This window comes from Callospermophilus lateralis, chromosome 4 (assembly GCF_048772815.1).
Source record: "Callospermophilus lateralis isolate mCalLat2 chromosome 4, mCalLat2.hap1, whole genome shotgun sequence".
In the NCBI taxonomy this organism is placed as follows: domain Eukaryota; kingdom Metazoa; phylum Chordata; class Mammalia; order Rodentia; family Sciuridae; genus Callospermophilus; species Callospermophilus lateralis.
In genome coordinates this window covers 157957858-157973349 of record NC_135308.1, presented here as the reverse complement: position 1 = coordinate 157973349, position 15492 = coordinate 157957858, and the positions used below count along the sequence as shown (strand labels likewise).

At 45.8% G+C, this 15492-nt stretch overlaps 1 protein-coding gene across 1 annotated transcript in view; it reads left to right on the top strand.

Moving 5' to 3' along the window:
* Positions 1–14571, top strand: part of Fam227a (family with sequence similarity 227 member A) — a 47141-nt gene extending 32570 nt beyond the window's left edge. Inside the window, exons 12-18 of the mRNA XM_076855435.2 lie at positions 1560–1651; positions 4369–4526; positions 6080–6232; positions 7196–7379; positions 8418–8461; positions 12141–12260; positions 14442–14571. Of these exons, the coding sequence (XP_076711550.2) occupies positions 1560–1651; positions 4369–4526; positions 6080–6232; positions 7196–7379; positions 8418–8461; positions 12141–12260; positions 14442–14571 (881 nt within the window). The remainder of the gene's footprint in view (positions 1–1559; positions 1652–4368; positions 4527–6079; positions 6233–7195; positions 7380–8417; positions 8462–12140; positions 12261–14441) is intronic.
* Positions 14572–15492: the final 921 nt, after the last annotated feature.

Here is a 15492-nt window from a genome sequence, read left to right as displayed (position 1 = left end):
GCTGTGCGAGTGTGTGTTGTGTGTGTGTGTGTGTGTGTGTGTACAGGGCAGCGGGCAGAAGAGGGCAGAGGAGCCCTGCGCCTCCAGCCCTGAGATGCCTCTGAGCTGGGAGATACGAAGGAGAAACAGATCCTTGTGGAACCAGGTTTGCATCTGGATGTCCTTCCAGTTTACCTGCTACTGTGCCTTTTTCAGAGTCCTCAGACAGCGGGGCCAGGCGTTCTGCACAGGGCTTTTAGCTGCATTCACTGAGGAACAGAGTGGAATGCACTTATTTCATCTTAACCTAAACCAGATTCCTGATTTTTTTCATTCTATTTTTCTTACTCCGTTTTATTCTGTTTTTTTTTTTTTTTTTTTTCTTTTTGGAAAGTTCTATATTCTGTTTACATTCTTCATTGCAGTGGATCTCAAATAGAGACAGTTCCCCCCAAGGAACATTTAACAGGATCTGGATATAGTCTTGGTTGCTGCCTCTCAGGGGGAAGGTGCTACTGGCATTTAGTGATTAGACGTCAGGAATACTGATGACCATCCTCCAGTGACAGGACCTTCCCCACGACAGACAGCCCTCTGGCCCATGAGGTCAGTAGTGCTGAGGGTGAGGAAGTTGCTTTATTGTGAGCCTGTGAAATCCTAGCATGCATATTTAACTTTATTCAAAGTTAAATAATGACTTAGCCCAGTCCCTTTCCTGAACCGAGCAAAGACCTCAGAGCCATGTAACCCCACCCCTTCTCCCCAGGCTGAATGCATTACCGTCCCCAACTCTCCCTCAGTGCTTTGGTCATTTTGCTCTCTTTTCCAGTTCCATTGCTATTGCTGAGAACTCTGCAGTTGTTCTGATCACGTATTTAGAGATGATCTATTGTTTCTCTTCTTATCTTTGAGATATTCTCTGTTAACCTTCTGTGCAAGAAAGCATAGTTTTGTGCCAAGGTTGGACCTTTTATCGCTCTCTTCCTCTTGCTATTTAACTTTTTTTTTTTTCCTTCTCATTTTCTTCCAGTACTAGAGATTGAACCCAGAGCCTTGTACTTGCCAGGCCAGCTCTCTGCCACTGAGCTACATCCCCTGTTCACTGCCTACCATTTTTTAACGACTTTAGGCCTGTCCTTCTTTATTCTGTGGCCACACAGTATCCTGTAGAGAATTCCATCATGACACCTGAGTTAGTGTTACATTGATTATCTACATGTCTTTTTTTCCCTCACTAAACTGGGAGATCCTTGAAGATAATCTATTTCTGGCACCCAGAAAGTGCCTGGTGCCTACATAATAGGATTCAATAAATACTTTCTGGATGGATGGATGGATGGATGAAAGAATGGACAGATATTAGATGAGTAAATGGGTAAACACATGGCCTGCAGGTGTGTATCTGGCTAAAAAGCAAGTTACACAAAACGCATTCACTATAGCTGCATCCAGCAGAGTCTCTTTAATGATCCACATCCCCCAAGCATATCCCCTTTACGGGGAAGCTGAGACCTCGTCCACGCTCTGCATCGGAGCCGACAAGCTTCAGTGATCATTCTTTTGCTGTATCACATTGACAGAGCATCGTCCGACCCTGGTCTTGAGGAAAGCCACACCACTGGTCAAGAGGATATCAGAAGCAAGAGAAAGTGCAAATCTGCTCACTAAAGAGGTAAGCACCTGACTGGCAGAGTGATTTAAAAAGGGGGTCAGAGATGGACTAGAAAACCTAGCTTTATGACAATGTCAGGCTAAGAACTGGGATAGTTCTGATTTTAACTCACATGCTACATTCAGGAAATCTCCTAAGGGCAATTCCAATATTGACAGAGCATTTTTTGTTTGGATTTCTTAGGGATTCAAACCACCTGCTAGAAACTCAGGAACCTGTGTATAGTGGAAGGAGAGCACTGAGCCCCAGTTTCCTACTTTACAAAAAGGGACACCCACTCAGGGAGATCATGGTGTTCTTATGAGGCTTACCTGAGGTCATGATGACAATTAATATTTAATGAATACTTATTGTGTGTTGGGCACTATGCTAAGTCTTAAAGGCATAGTGTAATTTATTTTGCTGTGACAGTCTCCTGAGATAGTCACTACTACAGTAACTAGCAGTGTGGAAAAAAATGCTGAAAGATGATACAAATGTGGCCAAGATCACAAAGCAAAAAAGTGATATGACTTAGACTTGTCTGTCAAGAAATTTCAACATTTTTAAAATAGACAAATTTGAATATTTTGTTGCTATTTTGCTTTTTCAACTTAACATATAATAGGTAAAATTCATTGAGCGTTGACTGTGTGCCAGATATTGTTCTAATCACATTACATATATATATATATATATATATATATATATATATAAGTTCATTTGATCCTCACACAGCCCTAATAAGTTTTATTTGTTGTCTCCATTGTATAGATGAGGAAAGTGGAGCTCAAAAAGAGTAAATACTTTGCCCAAATTCAAATAGCTAGGAAGTGGTAGAGCCAAGATTTTTTAAAAGATGCAGTTCATATGCCAAAAAGTCCAGAATTTGAATGAATGAATGAATGAATGAATTTCTGCAGTGCTGGGGATCAAACCCAGGGCCTCACATGTGCCAGGCAAATGCTCCACCACTAAGTCACACCCCAAGCAGTGTATAAGGAGTGGTTCATTCACAGAATTGGGCAGTCATCACCACTAATTCCAGAACATTTTATCACCCAAAAAAGAAACCTCACACTTCTTAGCAGTCATATCCTAGTCCTCTCCCCAGCTCCCAGAAACCCACCAATTCACTTTTGGTCTTGTGGATTTGCCCGTTCTGGACATTTCATATAAATGAAATTATGTAATATGTGGCCTCTCGGGACTGGCTTCTCACCCTCTGGTTTGTCTGTGCTATAGTACGAAAGTACTTCATTTCTTTTTATGGTAAACTATTTCACTACATGAGAACACCTCATTTTGTTTATTCATTTACCAATTGATGGACATCACTTCACTTTTGGCTCGTAGATAATGCTGTGTCTGTGAACACTCATGGAGTTGTTATGTGGACAGGTCTTCTGTTTTCTCTGGTGTACACCTAGAAGGGGGGTTGCTATGTCTGTGTCTAACTTTTTGAGCTCTGTCTGTTTTCCGTAGCATTCTGCCATTCTCCATTCCTACCCAGTGTGAGCATGCTGGTTTCTCCACATTCTCACCAATGTTTATTTCATTTATTTGATTGTGAGTGGAAAGGGGGTCTCTCATTTGACTTGCTTTGCTCAATGACTGACGGTATAGAGCTCCTTCTGTGCTTATCAGCCACTTGTGCATCACTTTTGGAGAAATGTCTATTCAAATCCTTTTCCCTTTTCTTAAAAATATTTTTTTAGTTGCAGTTGGACACAGTATCTTTATTTTATTTATTTTTATGTGGTGCCGAGGATCGAACCCAGGGCCTTGCACTTGCTAGGCAAGCGCTCTACCGCCAAGCCACAATCCCAGCCCCTTGTCCTCTGTTCCTAACTCCTGCTCCACTTGGGCTGCACAGCTGCACCTGGCTCACATCCGCTTGAGGGTTCTCTGCCTAGAATGTCCAGGATCCTCCCCCAGCTCCCTGTCCTCACCTAGGTTCAGCCTGCTAGGATCTGACCCGGAGGCGGCCCTCCCTGACACCCCCTGGAAAGTTGTCCCCTCAGCCTCCACTCTTCACCCCTTGACCTCCTTGCTGCTCTTGGTCATAGCCATGTTGTCCTTCCAGTTGTTGGCTTAGCCTTTGTTTTCCTAGGATTTGTCTTGTTCTCTGCTGAGTCTCCAGTGCCTAAAGTGATGTGCAGACCTAGCAGTCAGTCAATAAATATTTGCTAAATGAATTGTTCACATTTTGGTAAACATCTTTCCAGTATCATCCATCTTTTATTTTTACTTATTTATTTAATATAATTAAATTTATTATGTATAATATGATCCATCCAATTTTGCATCTCAATTTTAAAAATTTTACTGTTATACCTGAAATACTTTAGGTTATCAACTCTTCATAAACTTTTTTTCCCTTTTTATAGTGCTTAGGATGCAACCCAGAATCTCACATGCTAGGCACGCACTCTACCTTAACCTATGTCCCAGCCCCATAAGCATTTTAAAAGTGATCTGCTGCTCCTTTGGGTGGAGATATCACCGTCTTCTCCTTAAACATTTAGCCTGTTCTGAAATGTCTGCTGTGTTTGGTGACCATCTTTGCAGCAGACATCTTAGTGCCTGAAGCTTTTCTCTTTACCTGGGTTATTTCCTTAGGCTGCATCTTAAAGCTGGAGTTATGGGATGGGAGGATGGGAGTGCCTTCATGTTTCTTAATATGTGCTGTGAAGATGGCAGTATGCTTTATCTTTCCCTCTTTCTTTCCCCCTCAGTCTCACCCTGCCTGCAGAAAGCCCGAGCCGTTGGCAAACCTCTTCAACGTCTACGGGAAGAGCCCCCTGATTGTCTACTTCATCCACCGCTACCTCACCCTGCCACAGGCCGGCCAGGACGTGTTGGTAGTGAGGAGGGAAAATACCACGGTCATCCCATATCCTTAGGGCTGTAGGCAGGGCACAGGTTGCTCCAGGCAACCTCTTTCAGGAAGTAGGGGTCAGCAAGAGGTCCTCAGGCTGTCACTCAGAGCCTGGCACAAGGTGGGTGCTGTCCAGGGGTAGCCACGACAGGAGCCTCAGTCTCAGGGTCCCCCTCATCCTAATTCCAGGTCTGGAGCCACCTCCTGAGCTGCAGGGTAACCCCAAGCAAGCTGAACTTCACTGTGTGCCAGATCTTTCTTTTTCCCACTTACCGGAATGAATAGGCTGATAGTCCTTATTTTCGGAAGCTTAGTTTAGGAAGCTCAATGTCTTAATATACTCATTCCTAAACTAAGTATAGTTATACCAAACTAATAGTGTCATGATTAAATGGCACATGGACCGTTTAGAGTTGGTTCTAGAGACCAGGTCTGTTTGGACCAATAGACCTGTGTCATTCCAAACAGAACCCAAGTTCTGATCCCCATGGTAAACTGCCAAGACTCAGCACCCCAACCATGCCATACCTGTTTTCTTGAGATCTGAAATTTTTACCAAATCTTCAGGATAAATAGAAAAAGGGCCAGGAATTTGTTGGTGGCCTTGGGGAAAAGGGTATGTGTATTAGATGAAACCCTCACACCAACACCAAAATTGCTGATCAGTGCTGTTGGTCCTAACCCTCATCATAACACTCATCATTATTGTTAACATCATCTAGAGTAGGTATTATTATCCCTATTTTACAGCTTAGGAAATGGAGACATAGAGGATGACTTTTATTTTGTCTGAGGCTTGTGACAAGCATAGCTTAGATTCCATCCAATCAAGAAGAGGTGGAGCCCTGTAACCCCAGCAGCTTGGGAGGCTGAGGCAGGAGAATCAAGAGTTCAAATCCAGCCTCAAAAAAAAGCAAAGCCCTAAGCAACTCAGTGACCCTGTCTCTAAATAAAATACAAAACAGGGAGTTCAATCCCCAGTACCAAAAAAAAAAAAAAAAAAAGAAGGTGTGGAGGGCTGGGGGTGTGGCTCAGCAGGAGAGTACCTGAGCATGCAGGACACCTCCCATCCCCAGCACGGCCCCCACCCCCCCAAAAAAAGAAGAAGGAAGGATGGAGGAGGGCTGAGGACAAGCCCTGGGTTTAATCCTCAACATCACAGAAAAGAGTGGGCCTGGAGGGCATGTGGAGCAGAGAGGCTCTTCAGCATGTGACAGGAGGTGGAGCACGGAGCTGTGGCCAGGGAGAGGAAGGCCTGAGCCCTTCCTGTCCACCAGGTGAGCACATTAAGGAGCCCAGGTGGCCTAAGAAGTGCTGCATCCGCCATTTCTTCAACAGGGCAGAGAGGACTGGCTCCAAGGAGAGAGCTGAGGAGAGCCTCTTCCTTCCCAAGCAGACCATGGCCGCAAGTCCTCTGCTCAGACACCAGTTGTCCTGTCCAGAGCCCAGGTGTTCCCCGGCTCTGCCATCCCAGCTGCCTCACCCCACACATCAGGCTCAAACCTCTAAAAATGCAAGACGCAAACATAGTCCGACAGCACAGGGTCTTCCTTGACCATAAAAACCACTGAGTCCACCCCGACGTACGCTGATGTCATCAACTTGACCCTGAAAAACATGAAGACGCGAAAGGAAAAACTCAGCCAGCTGCTCGAGTTTCACGTGAAGGAATGGAATTCTTTCGATAGTTACCTAAATGAACTGCAGGACAACTTCTTGAGGTATTGGAGGGGCTTCTGGGCGGCTCACGGGTCCAGCCCTTGTCCCTGGCAGCACATCATGTTTTGCCAGGGGCAGGGCTGGCTTTCTCCCCAGCTCGAGCATCCTCAGCTCTCCTGGGGTAGAAGGGGAACTCCTCAGCTGCAGAGACTGACCTGGACTTTTAAAAGTTTTCTTGGGGCTTGGCGCAGACACACTTAATCATGACAGGCTCGTGACAGACATTCCCTCTGCCTGCTGAGTTCAGAAGTCTCAAGCCTTAGGCTTTACGTCCTGCAGGTGCCCACTCACTCAGACTGCGGTGACCAGGTCCGCAACAAGGCAGGCTTTTCCTGGTGTGGAGTGGACGACCGGCTGAGGAGGGGTTGGAGGGAGAAGTTGCGGCTGTCACCAGGGTAGAGTTTGGAGCTGTGAGGATCACACAGAGGCTCAGGAAGGATGACAATTGATGGGATGTCAGGTCCTCATAAGGCTCTCCCGCTCCAGTGCACCCTTGTTTCCGCTGGCTGAATCTCTGCTCATCAGCACTTTCATCGTTAAAGACCCCTGCTCTTGGTTGGATAAGGTGTAGCTCAGGATAAAGCCCAGTGCACTTTGTATTGACAAAGTGATGCTTAAAGTTTTGCCTGCAGATACACAGTGGTCACCTTAAAACACATCTGTGTCACTAGACTCAGGGCACAGTGACCCTTGGGGGGGCTTGGGGAAAGATCCCCATTGTTGGAATTACCACTGGTTTAGGCCAAGTTCAATGCGAGCTTCTTAATACCAGTCTATAATTTGAGCCTTATGGACCTTGAGTACTGGACCCCTTCTTCCCCCACGGAGCCCGGGGTCTGGTATCGGTGACTGGGTCATTGCTGTGCTCAACCCGGTTCCTGGCATGCTAAGGTGCTTGTAAATATTTGCCCAAAGACCACACCGCCTGTGTCCTCCTCGGCCATGTGTGTTGTTATTTCCTGCAGGGAGGTGACAAACATCCATAAAAAAGAAGCAGATAAGAAAAAGGCCTCCTCCCTCCTCCCACCTGCGCCCGGCTGCAGCCCTGAGGAGCCCCGGAGGAGACTCCGAGGGAGCGTTTTCAAGGAAGATGAGTTTCTTTTAAGGTTTGTTCAAACGAAAACTGTGGGGAAAATGCAGGAATTCTCAGTGAGGGAAAGAGCACATAAAAGTTCACTTTCTTTTATGTTTTATTCACTCAAGAGTGATTTTTTTTTTTTTCAATTTTCCAAGTGATGGTAAAAGCTACCAATGGTTTTGCGTTTCTGTGTCGAGCCCTGGCTGTTTACTTTATGAACTGCTTTCTTGTTCTTTTTTCCTGCACTGGGGGCGGAATCCACGTGTGTTCTAAGACACCAGCCTTTTTATATTGAGACAGGATCTTGTTCAATTGCTGAGTCTGGCCTCAGACATGATCCTCCTGCCTCAGCCTCCTCAGTTGCTGGGGTGGCAGTGTGCACTGCTGTGCCTGGCTTTGTACTTTATGAACTGTGTGGATCAGAGCTCTTTGGTCACAAATGCCAGGAAGACGGCTCCAAGTGGCCTACACAGCACATTCCACCCAGGGGGGCTCCGCGACATTTTCAGGTGCTCCGTCCTTGACTCTCTCGGCCTCCTCCCTCTGTGTGCTGACTTCTTTTTCAAGCTCCCTCTGACAGGCACCAGGCCCCTGGACCTCCTGACAGCGCCTGGCCCACAGTGAGGAGAGCCATCCTCTAGGCCTCACAGGCTGAGCCTCACTCAGGTCTGAAGGCCCTGCACATCCCCTCTGGACCAACACCCTTTGGAAAGCAGTACTATAATTAGCCCGACCTGCTGTCCCTGTGACCCAGAGTGCAGTGCACAGTCAATGACATGGGGTAGAATGAGTGACCAAGACAACTTGCCCATTTTATTTTATTTATAGCTCCTCAAATGCTATTTGATGCTATCACCCCCATTTTACTGAATAGGAAATTGAGGCCCAGAGAAGCCAAGAAAAACTTCAGGGAGGACCAGCCATGCCAGGTTCCAAGGATACGAAGACATAAATAAGTTCAAGTCCTTGACCTCAAGGGTTCCCATTCTAGAAGGGGGCACAAAGCTGTGAATAGTTAACATGAGGTACAAATGCGAAAGTCCCAGGCAGTCCCAGGAAGTCCTAGGAAGTCCTAGGAAGTCCCAGGAAGTCCCCGCTCTTCTGCACAGAGTGGGCCGGGCAGATCTTTGCTCATCAGGGGGCAGTTTGAAGAGCTCCCCCCTGGGTGTGGCTGATGGAAGGACAGGAGGGAATGAAGGGCAGCAGGAGGGTCATAGGCCACACCCTCTGGAGTCCTCCTGCACGGAGCCCCTGGGCAGCCTTCTCAGAGCTCTAACAGGAGAGCAGTCAGATCAACATTACGTGCAGGTGGACTCTAAGAATCAAGCAATCCTGTCCAGCTTCTGAGGCCCAACAGCAGCCCTGCCCTCCCCTCCCGCCACCCTCCCCACCGTGATTTCCACCCCCTTGGCCGCTTTTCTGGGATTCTCCTCTGTTGTCTAAATAACATGCTTACACATGTAGTTTGTGTTCCTTTTTCATTTTAGGCCTTATCTCTAGATATTTTTTGGATTGCTAAAAGCTATCAAAAGCCAAGCAAGGTGATTTTCCATATTCTCAAACGCATCCTATATGCCGCGGGTTTATTCCTTGATTCAGTTGGTCCCACAGTCGTCTCTCCCAGGTCCTGACCTCCTCCAGGCCGGCCTGTGGCTGCAGGTGAGCTGGGGACTTTTCTCTCCCTCACCTGCCACTTCCCCCCTCAATTTGACCTGTTGGGGTCACTGTTTTCAGGCCCCATGTCTGTCTAGTAGCTCCTGAAGAAAAAGTATGCAGGCGATTTTCCAAGTCTCTCAAGTCCAATGTGTGTTTTTTTCTTAATTAATAATTGTTAATGGGCTGGGGATGTGGCTCAGCAGTAGAGCGCTCGCCTGGCGCGCATGAGACCCTGGGTCCGATCCTCAGCACCACATAAAAATAAATAAAGGCATTGTGTCCAACTATGACTAAATAAAAAAATAAAATAAAATATTAAAAAAAAATAATTTTTAACTATTTTGCTGGGAATAAAATTCTAAAATACAAATCTACTTGCCACAGAATTTTGACCTTTCTTCCCACCTCCTACTTGTGCTGTTGGGAAGTCTGATGCCGTTCTGATTCCTATGGATTTTATGTCACCTCCCCACCCCCGAGGGAGCTCTGAGGATGTCGTCTCTATCCCTAGCAGGTGAGGTTTCACAGTGACCAGACCTGGCACGAACCTCTTTCTTGGTGTTCCAGTGGGTTCTGGAAGGTTGTGTCCTTCAAGTTTGTGAAATTTTCTTTTATCATTTCTTTGATAGTGTCCTTCCCTTCATTTTCCTAGTTCTGTTTTTCTGGAACTAAGCAGGACTCAGGAAATGGGTTCTGAAGCACTTCTCTTCTGTTTTTTGAAAATTGGTATTAATTCGTCTCTGGTAGAATCCACCAGTGAAGTCACATGATCCTGAACTTTTCTTTTTTGGAAGGTTTTTGTTGCCGGTTCAATCCTCTTTCTTATAACTCTATACAGAATTTTTATTTTTCTCTTGAGTCACTTTTGGAAGATTGTATGTTTCTGGGAATTTTTCATTTCATTTGAATTTACTTATTAACATTCATTTTCTCTTATAAACTGATTTATTTTTGTAAGATCAAGGTAATGTTCCTATTTTTATTTCTGAATTTTCTTATTCCTTCTCCTCCTCCTCCTTTTTGTAGTCAGTTGAACCAAAGGTTTGTTAATTCTGTTGGTCTTTGAAAATAACTAGCATTTTGTTTAATTGACCCTATTTTTTGAGGGGGGTACTTGGGATTGGACTCAGGGGCACTGGACCACGGAGCCACATCCCCAGCCCTGTTGTGTATTTTATTTAGAGACAGGGTCTCACTGAGTTGCTTGAGCTCACAATCCTCCTGCCTCAGCCTCCTGAGCCCCTGGGATCGAAGGCATGCACCACATAGTACAATACATACTATTTTTTTAATTCTCTATTCACCTTCTTGGCACTACTCTTTATCAGCTCCTTCCTTCTGGTAGCTTTGGGTTTGGTTTACTCTTCTTTTTTAGTCCTTGAATGAAGTTGTTGTTGAGATCTCTCTTCTTCACAAAATGTGGCTATGAATTTCCCTCCAACTCTTTCTTCCAACTTGACCATCCTTCAGCCATTTCTTCACCTGGTCCTCAAACCAGCTGAGCCACCAGCACTGTTTTTGCTTCAGGCCATAAATTTTGTTGTGTTGTGTTGTTTTCATCTCAAAATACTTTTAAATTTGTTTTGTGATTTCTCTTTTGAGTCTCAGCATGTTCTGAAGAAAGGAGGGCAATGAGACTAATAAGAAGAACGGTACTTTCGTCAACTACTAAAGGCAGGCCTTCAGGGCTCCTGGGGACAGTCCCCATCCTGTAGCCCAGCAAGTAACATTCTGAAGATCCACACCTGGAGCTGTAGGGTGGATGCAGAGCGGCAGCGAGCAGTACAGGTTTTCAGCTGCACCAGCGCATGTCACCGCCAACAGGTGCAGGACCCGCCCCTGGCTGTGCTGGGGCAGCTTTCCCATCCCCTCAGAGAGATGCCTCCTGCCCATTCAGTCAGTCTCTGTCACTGCCTCCGTCTGGGACCCTCCCTAGAGATACCAGGTAACATCACCACTTCGTTCCAGTGGCCAGTGGTCAGTCACGTGGTGATAGCTGCAAGAGAGGCTAGAAAAGTAGGGTTTTTGTTTTAGGGTTTTTTTTTTTTTTCAGCTTAAAAAAAAATCTGGACCCATTGCCATCTCAAAAACTGCCTTGTTTGCTAAAGAAAAGAGGGAGAGTGAGCTGGTGCACACCTGATTCCAGTTACTTTGGGAGGCCCAGGCAGGAGGATCACAAATTCTAGGCCAGTCTGTGCAACTTAGTAAGGCTGTGTCTCAAAGTAAAGTTTAAAAAGGGGCTGGGGATGTGGCTCAGTGGTTGAGCACCTCTGGTTCAATCTGTAGTACCACAAAACAGAAGAGAAAAGAAAGAGAAAGGGGAGTCTGGACAGTGGGTTGGTAACCATCTCTGTTACCAGTAGATGGTGTTATACTGTCCATTTTTGAGATGAAGAGTAAAAACTTAACAGGGTTAAAAATCTTGCCCACGGAAACCTTCTAATCCTAAACCTTCCATTTTTTTTTTTCCTCTGAACTGAGCAAAGACTACAATTTTTTCTTTATTAGAGCAGGTTAACTTGAGTCAAGGAATCTTACAGGATTGGCAGTGGATCATTAAAAACAGATCTTCTGGGACTGGGGACATAGCTCAGTGGGTAGGGTGCTTACCTTGCATGCACAAGGCCCTGGGTTCAACCTCCAGCAGCACACACACACACACACACAAAAAAAAAAAAAACAGACTTTCTATTATCCATTTTAGATTCTTGGAAACAGAAAAGTCAACTAATTCACCAATATTATCGCTCTTCCCTCCAATGTGCCCATCCTTCAGCCATTTCTTCACCTGGCCCTCAAACCAGCCGAGCCCCCCCCCTCCAGGAAGTTCCCTGACCACCCACTCGGTGGCCCATTATATCCCCTGTGCTCCCCTGAAATGTTCTGCTCTAGTCATAGATTTGCTCGCCCACCTCTTGTGGGATTGTCATTAAGTCAGGAACCTTGTCCTGGATGTCCCTGTCTCTCCAGGGCCTAGGCCAGGGCCTGGCACTCCTAGAAGCAGGACGAGGGGCACTGGGTATTGCTCAGAGCACTTCAGTTATTTTCTTCTGCCACCATCATTGACAGATCTGCAAACTTTTTCTCTCAACACCTATCAAGATTCCAGAGAACCCTTTGGAGAAGTCACAGTGAATTTCTTAACCAGTGTTTGTTGATGTCTTGTTTTCCCACAGGAGGGAAAGAGAAGAGAAGCTGAAGTTTAACCACTCTCCTCTCTTATTTCCAAGTCCTGAGGACCCGTATCCCCTGGAAGTAGGAAATCCCTACAGCGCCCAAGATATTTCTGCTCACAGGTGGGTTGGAGCGCGAGGAAAAAGATTCTGTGCCCAAAGACTGAGAAATGGAAATCCCTGCCCTCCACATTGTAGTTTTTCCTGGGCCAAAAGGAGAGCAAAAGGGGGCATTGGATGCACGGGGCACCGCGTTTATTCATATATTCACTTTCACTCATTATTTTATTTAAAATATTACATGTGACAGTGTCCCTCAGAGTGTGCCAGGCTGGGTGCAGCTCAGGGGTAGAGCGCTTGCCCAGCCCCTGTGAGTCCCTGGGTTCAACCTCCAGATGAAAACAGCCCCCACAGGGTGTGATGACCTCAGCTCCCTTATCATTTTCCAAGCCGGCAGCCTGGTGGACATACCTGGGGTGGAGGTGGACCTCTCCTGAGGCAGGTGGCATCCAAGCAGCACAAACCCAGGCGAGAGGGGTCCTGCAGGTTCCCTGCTGTAGACAGTGGGGACTAGGGAGCGTTAAGGTCATCCTGCTCCCCAGGGGCTGGTGGCGGGAAGGCAGGTGTATCAACAAGTGAAAGGCCAAGGACCCAGGAAGGGAGGTGGTGGTGGGCAGCCCGGAACAGAGCAGAGGCCCAGGAGCCAAGCAGAAGCCATTGAAGGGGTGATGCCTAGGACAGAGGAAAGGTGTGGGTGGGGCTGAAGGAGAGCCTGAGGGAAGGGGGCGGGCAGAGCAGGGCAGGGGGCAGCTGGGAGGAGGCCAGCTACTGTCTGAGGAACTGCCAGGGGGCATGGCCACGAGGGTTTCCAAGTGTGGGGAGCCTCTGAAAGGTGACAAGTGGGAATCTTGTGGTCAGATTTAGCTTTTTGTTGTTACTGGGGATTGAACCCAGGGTCATTTAACCACTGAGCCACAGTAATAATGTCACAAAATAATAATAATAATAATAATAATAATAATTATTATTATTATTATTATTATTATTATTTTGAGACAGAGTTTCACTGAATTGCTTAGGGCCACATGAACTTGCTGAAGCTGGCTTTGAACTCATGATCCTCCCATCTCAGTCTCCTGAGTCCCTGGGACAAATCTGGCTTTTGGAAAGTCCTGAAGGTAACTGGGCATGGTGGTGCACACCTATGATCCCAGCCCCTCAGGAGGCTGAGGCAGGAGGATTGCTAGCCTCAGCAATTTAACAAAGCCCTAAGCAACTTGGCAAGACCCTGTCTCTAAACAATTTTAAATGCTGGGGATATGGCCCAGTGGTTAAGTGTCTCTGGGTTCAGTCCCTGGAACTCTCCCCTCTCCCCGCCAAAAAAAGGATGCTGAAGGGGCGAGTTCATATGTATGTTTTGGGAACTTGTAAAATCTCCCACAAATATTTACCTTCACAGGATACCTGGTCTGTGTCTCTCAGTCAGGAATACTCAGGCTTTCTTGCTCTTGTGTCCCTCAGTCCCTAAATATATTAATTATTAGGAGAGCATATACTAGGGCTGGGACGGTAGTTTAGTGGTAGAGCACTTGCCTAGCATGTATGAGGTACTGGGTTCAATCCTTAGCACCACATAAAAAAAATAAACACACAAAGGTAGTGTCCATCTATAGCTAAAAAAAAATTTTTTTAAAGAGAGCATATACAATTATTTCTGTACTAATACACTGTGTATGCTATAAAACATACAGAAATTTAGAAAATTAAAAGGGTGATTTAAGTCCGCTGAGAACTAAAAAATAAATATTTAAAAAATAAATAAATAAAAAAAAATAAAAGGGTGATTTAAAAATAGTCAAGGAAAAGGTTCAGTTTCTTCCCCCAACAACTCAATGGCTCCACCTTGTGGGTGGAGCGGCTGCTCTGCCTGAGCCCCAGTTAAAACAAGCAGGGAAAGGGCTCCCTTTTGGATTCCCCCACAGAAAAAGGTGGAGCTGAGGAAGCTTTGACTCTAATTAATTGCTTATAGAAAAAAAAATAATGTTACATTTTAGAATGTTGCCTCTCTGTACTTACATGTGAAGTTAGGAATAAATCCTCTTAAAAGATCACACTGATTTTTAAAATTTATTTTTAAAAATATTTTTATTAGTTGGTGGACCGTTATTTTACTTATTTATATGCAGGGCTTAGTATCCAACCTAGTGCCTCACACATGCTAAGCAAGTGCTGTACCACTGAGCCACACCCCAGCCCTCATACTGGCTTTTTAATCCATTTGTCTGTCTTTATGTTCCTCTACAGAGAGGCAGAAATCCCCAAGAGGTCAAAAACAATGCAGAAAAATGAACTAGTCGTCCTCAGCCTCTCTCCTTACAGTTCAAGGGAATCGAGCCCAAGAACAGAGAAAATCTTTATGGGTGAAGGCTGCTGAATTCCGTCTAGACAAGAAACAGCGAAACAGAAACTGGTACTGTGATTTGGGACACGTCAGTCATTCCCAATCCACCAGACAAAGAATAACATTAAAGTTCACTCCTACTGTGGGATGAAGTCAGGATTTAAGTGGAAGTTAATTCACCTCCTTCATTTAGACATGTATTTACTAATGCTTTCATTTGTGTATTATTAATAATAGTTGAAGGAACAGGTGTTATAACAATAAGAGTAAGTGAGCACCACCGGCTGCCGGGTGCTCCCCCAGTCCTCTGTAAACATTCTCTCAGTCTCCCCTCCTGGCAGCACTCCGAGGTAGGTGCTGCCACCTCTCCCCCTCTCCCAGGAGGAACCGGGGCTTGGAGGGCTTGAGGCAGTGCGCTAAGTGTCTGTTCTGTGCCCTCCCCGCACTGGGCCCTGGGAATACTGAGGAAGAGAGCCGCAGTTCGACTGCAGAGTGCTGCCAATCAGGAGGAGGACGAAGGATGTGAAAGCCAATAAATACATAATGCTTTCAGAGAGAGAAAAATAAAGATAAAATAGGATGGGAGGCAGGGAAAGGGGGGAGAAGTACTAGGGAATGACAGTGGCCAAATTATATTGTGTGTGCATAACGAATATGTAACACCAAATCCCATCGTTGTGCACAACTATAATGCACCAATAAAAATGTGTAGGAAAAAAAAAAAACCTCTTGCCTAATAAATAGGGCTCAAAGGGAAAGGGATAAACACAGCCTAATTTCCCCTTAGGATTGGGAGCCATCTCGCCACAAAGGCATAAAAAGCTAATTTCGGCTTTACTATAAATTACTGCGATTTCTGCACTTGCTTGGAATGCCTGCCCCAGCCTTGGACTCACCCGTGCCTGGCTCTCTGACTAGATAGCAGCCCTCTCTGGAACTCTAATAACCCTATAA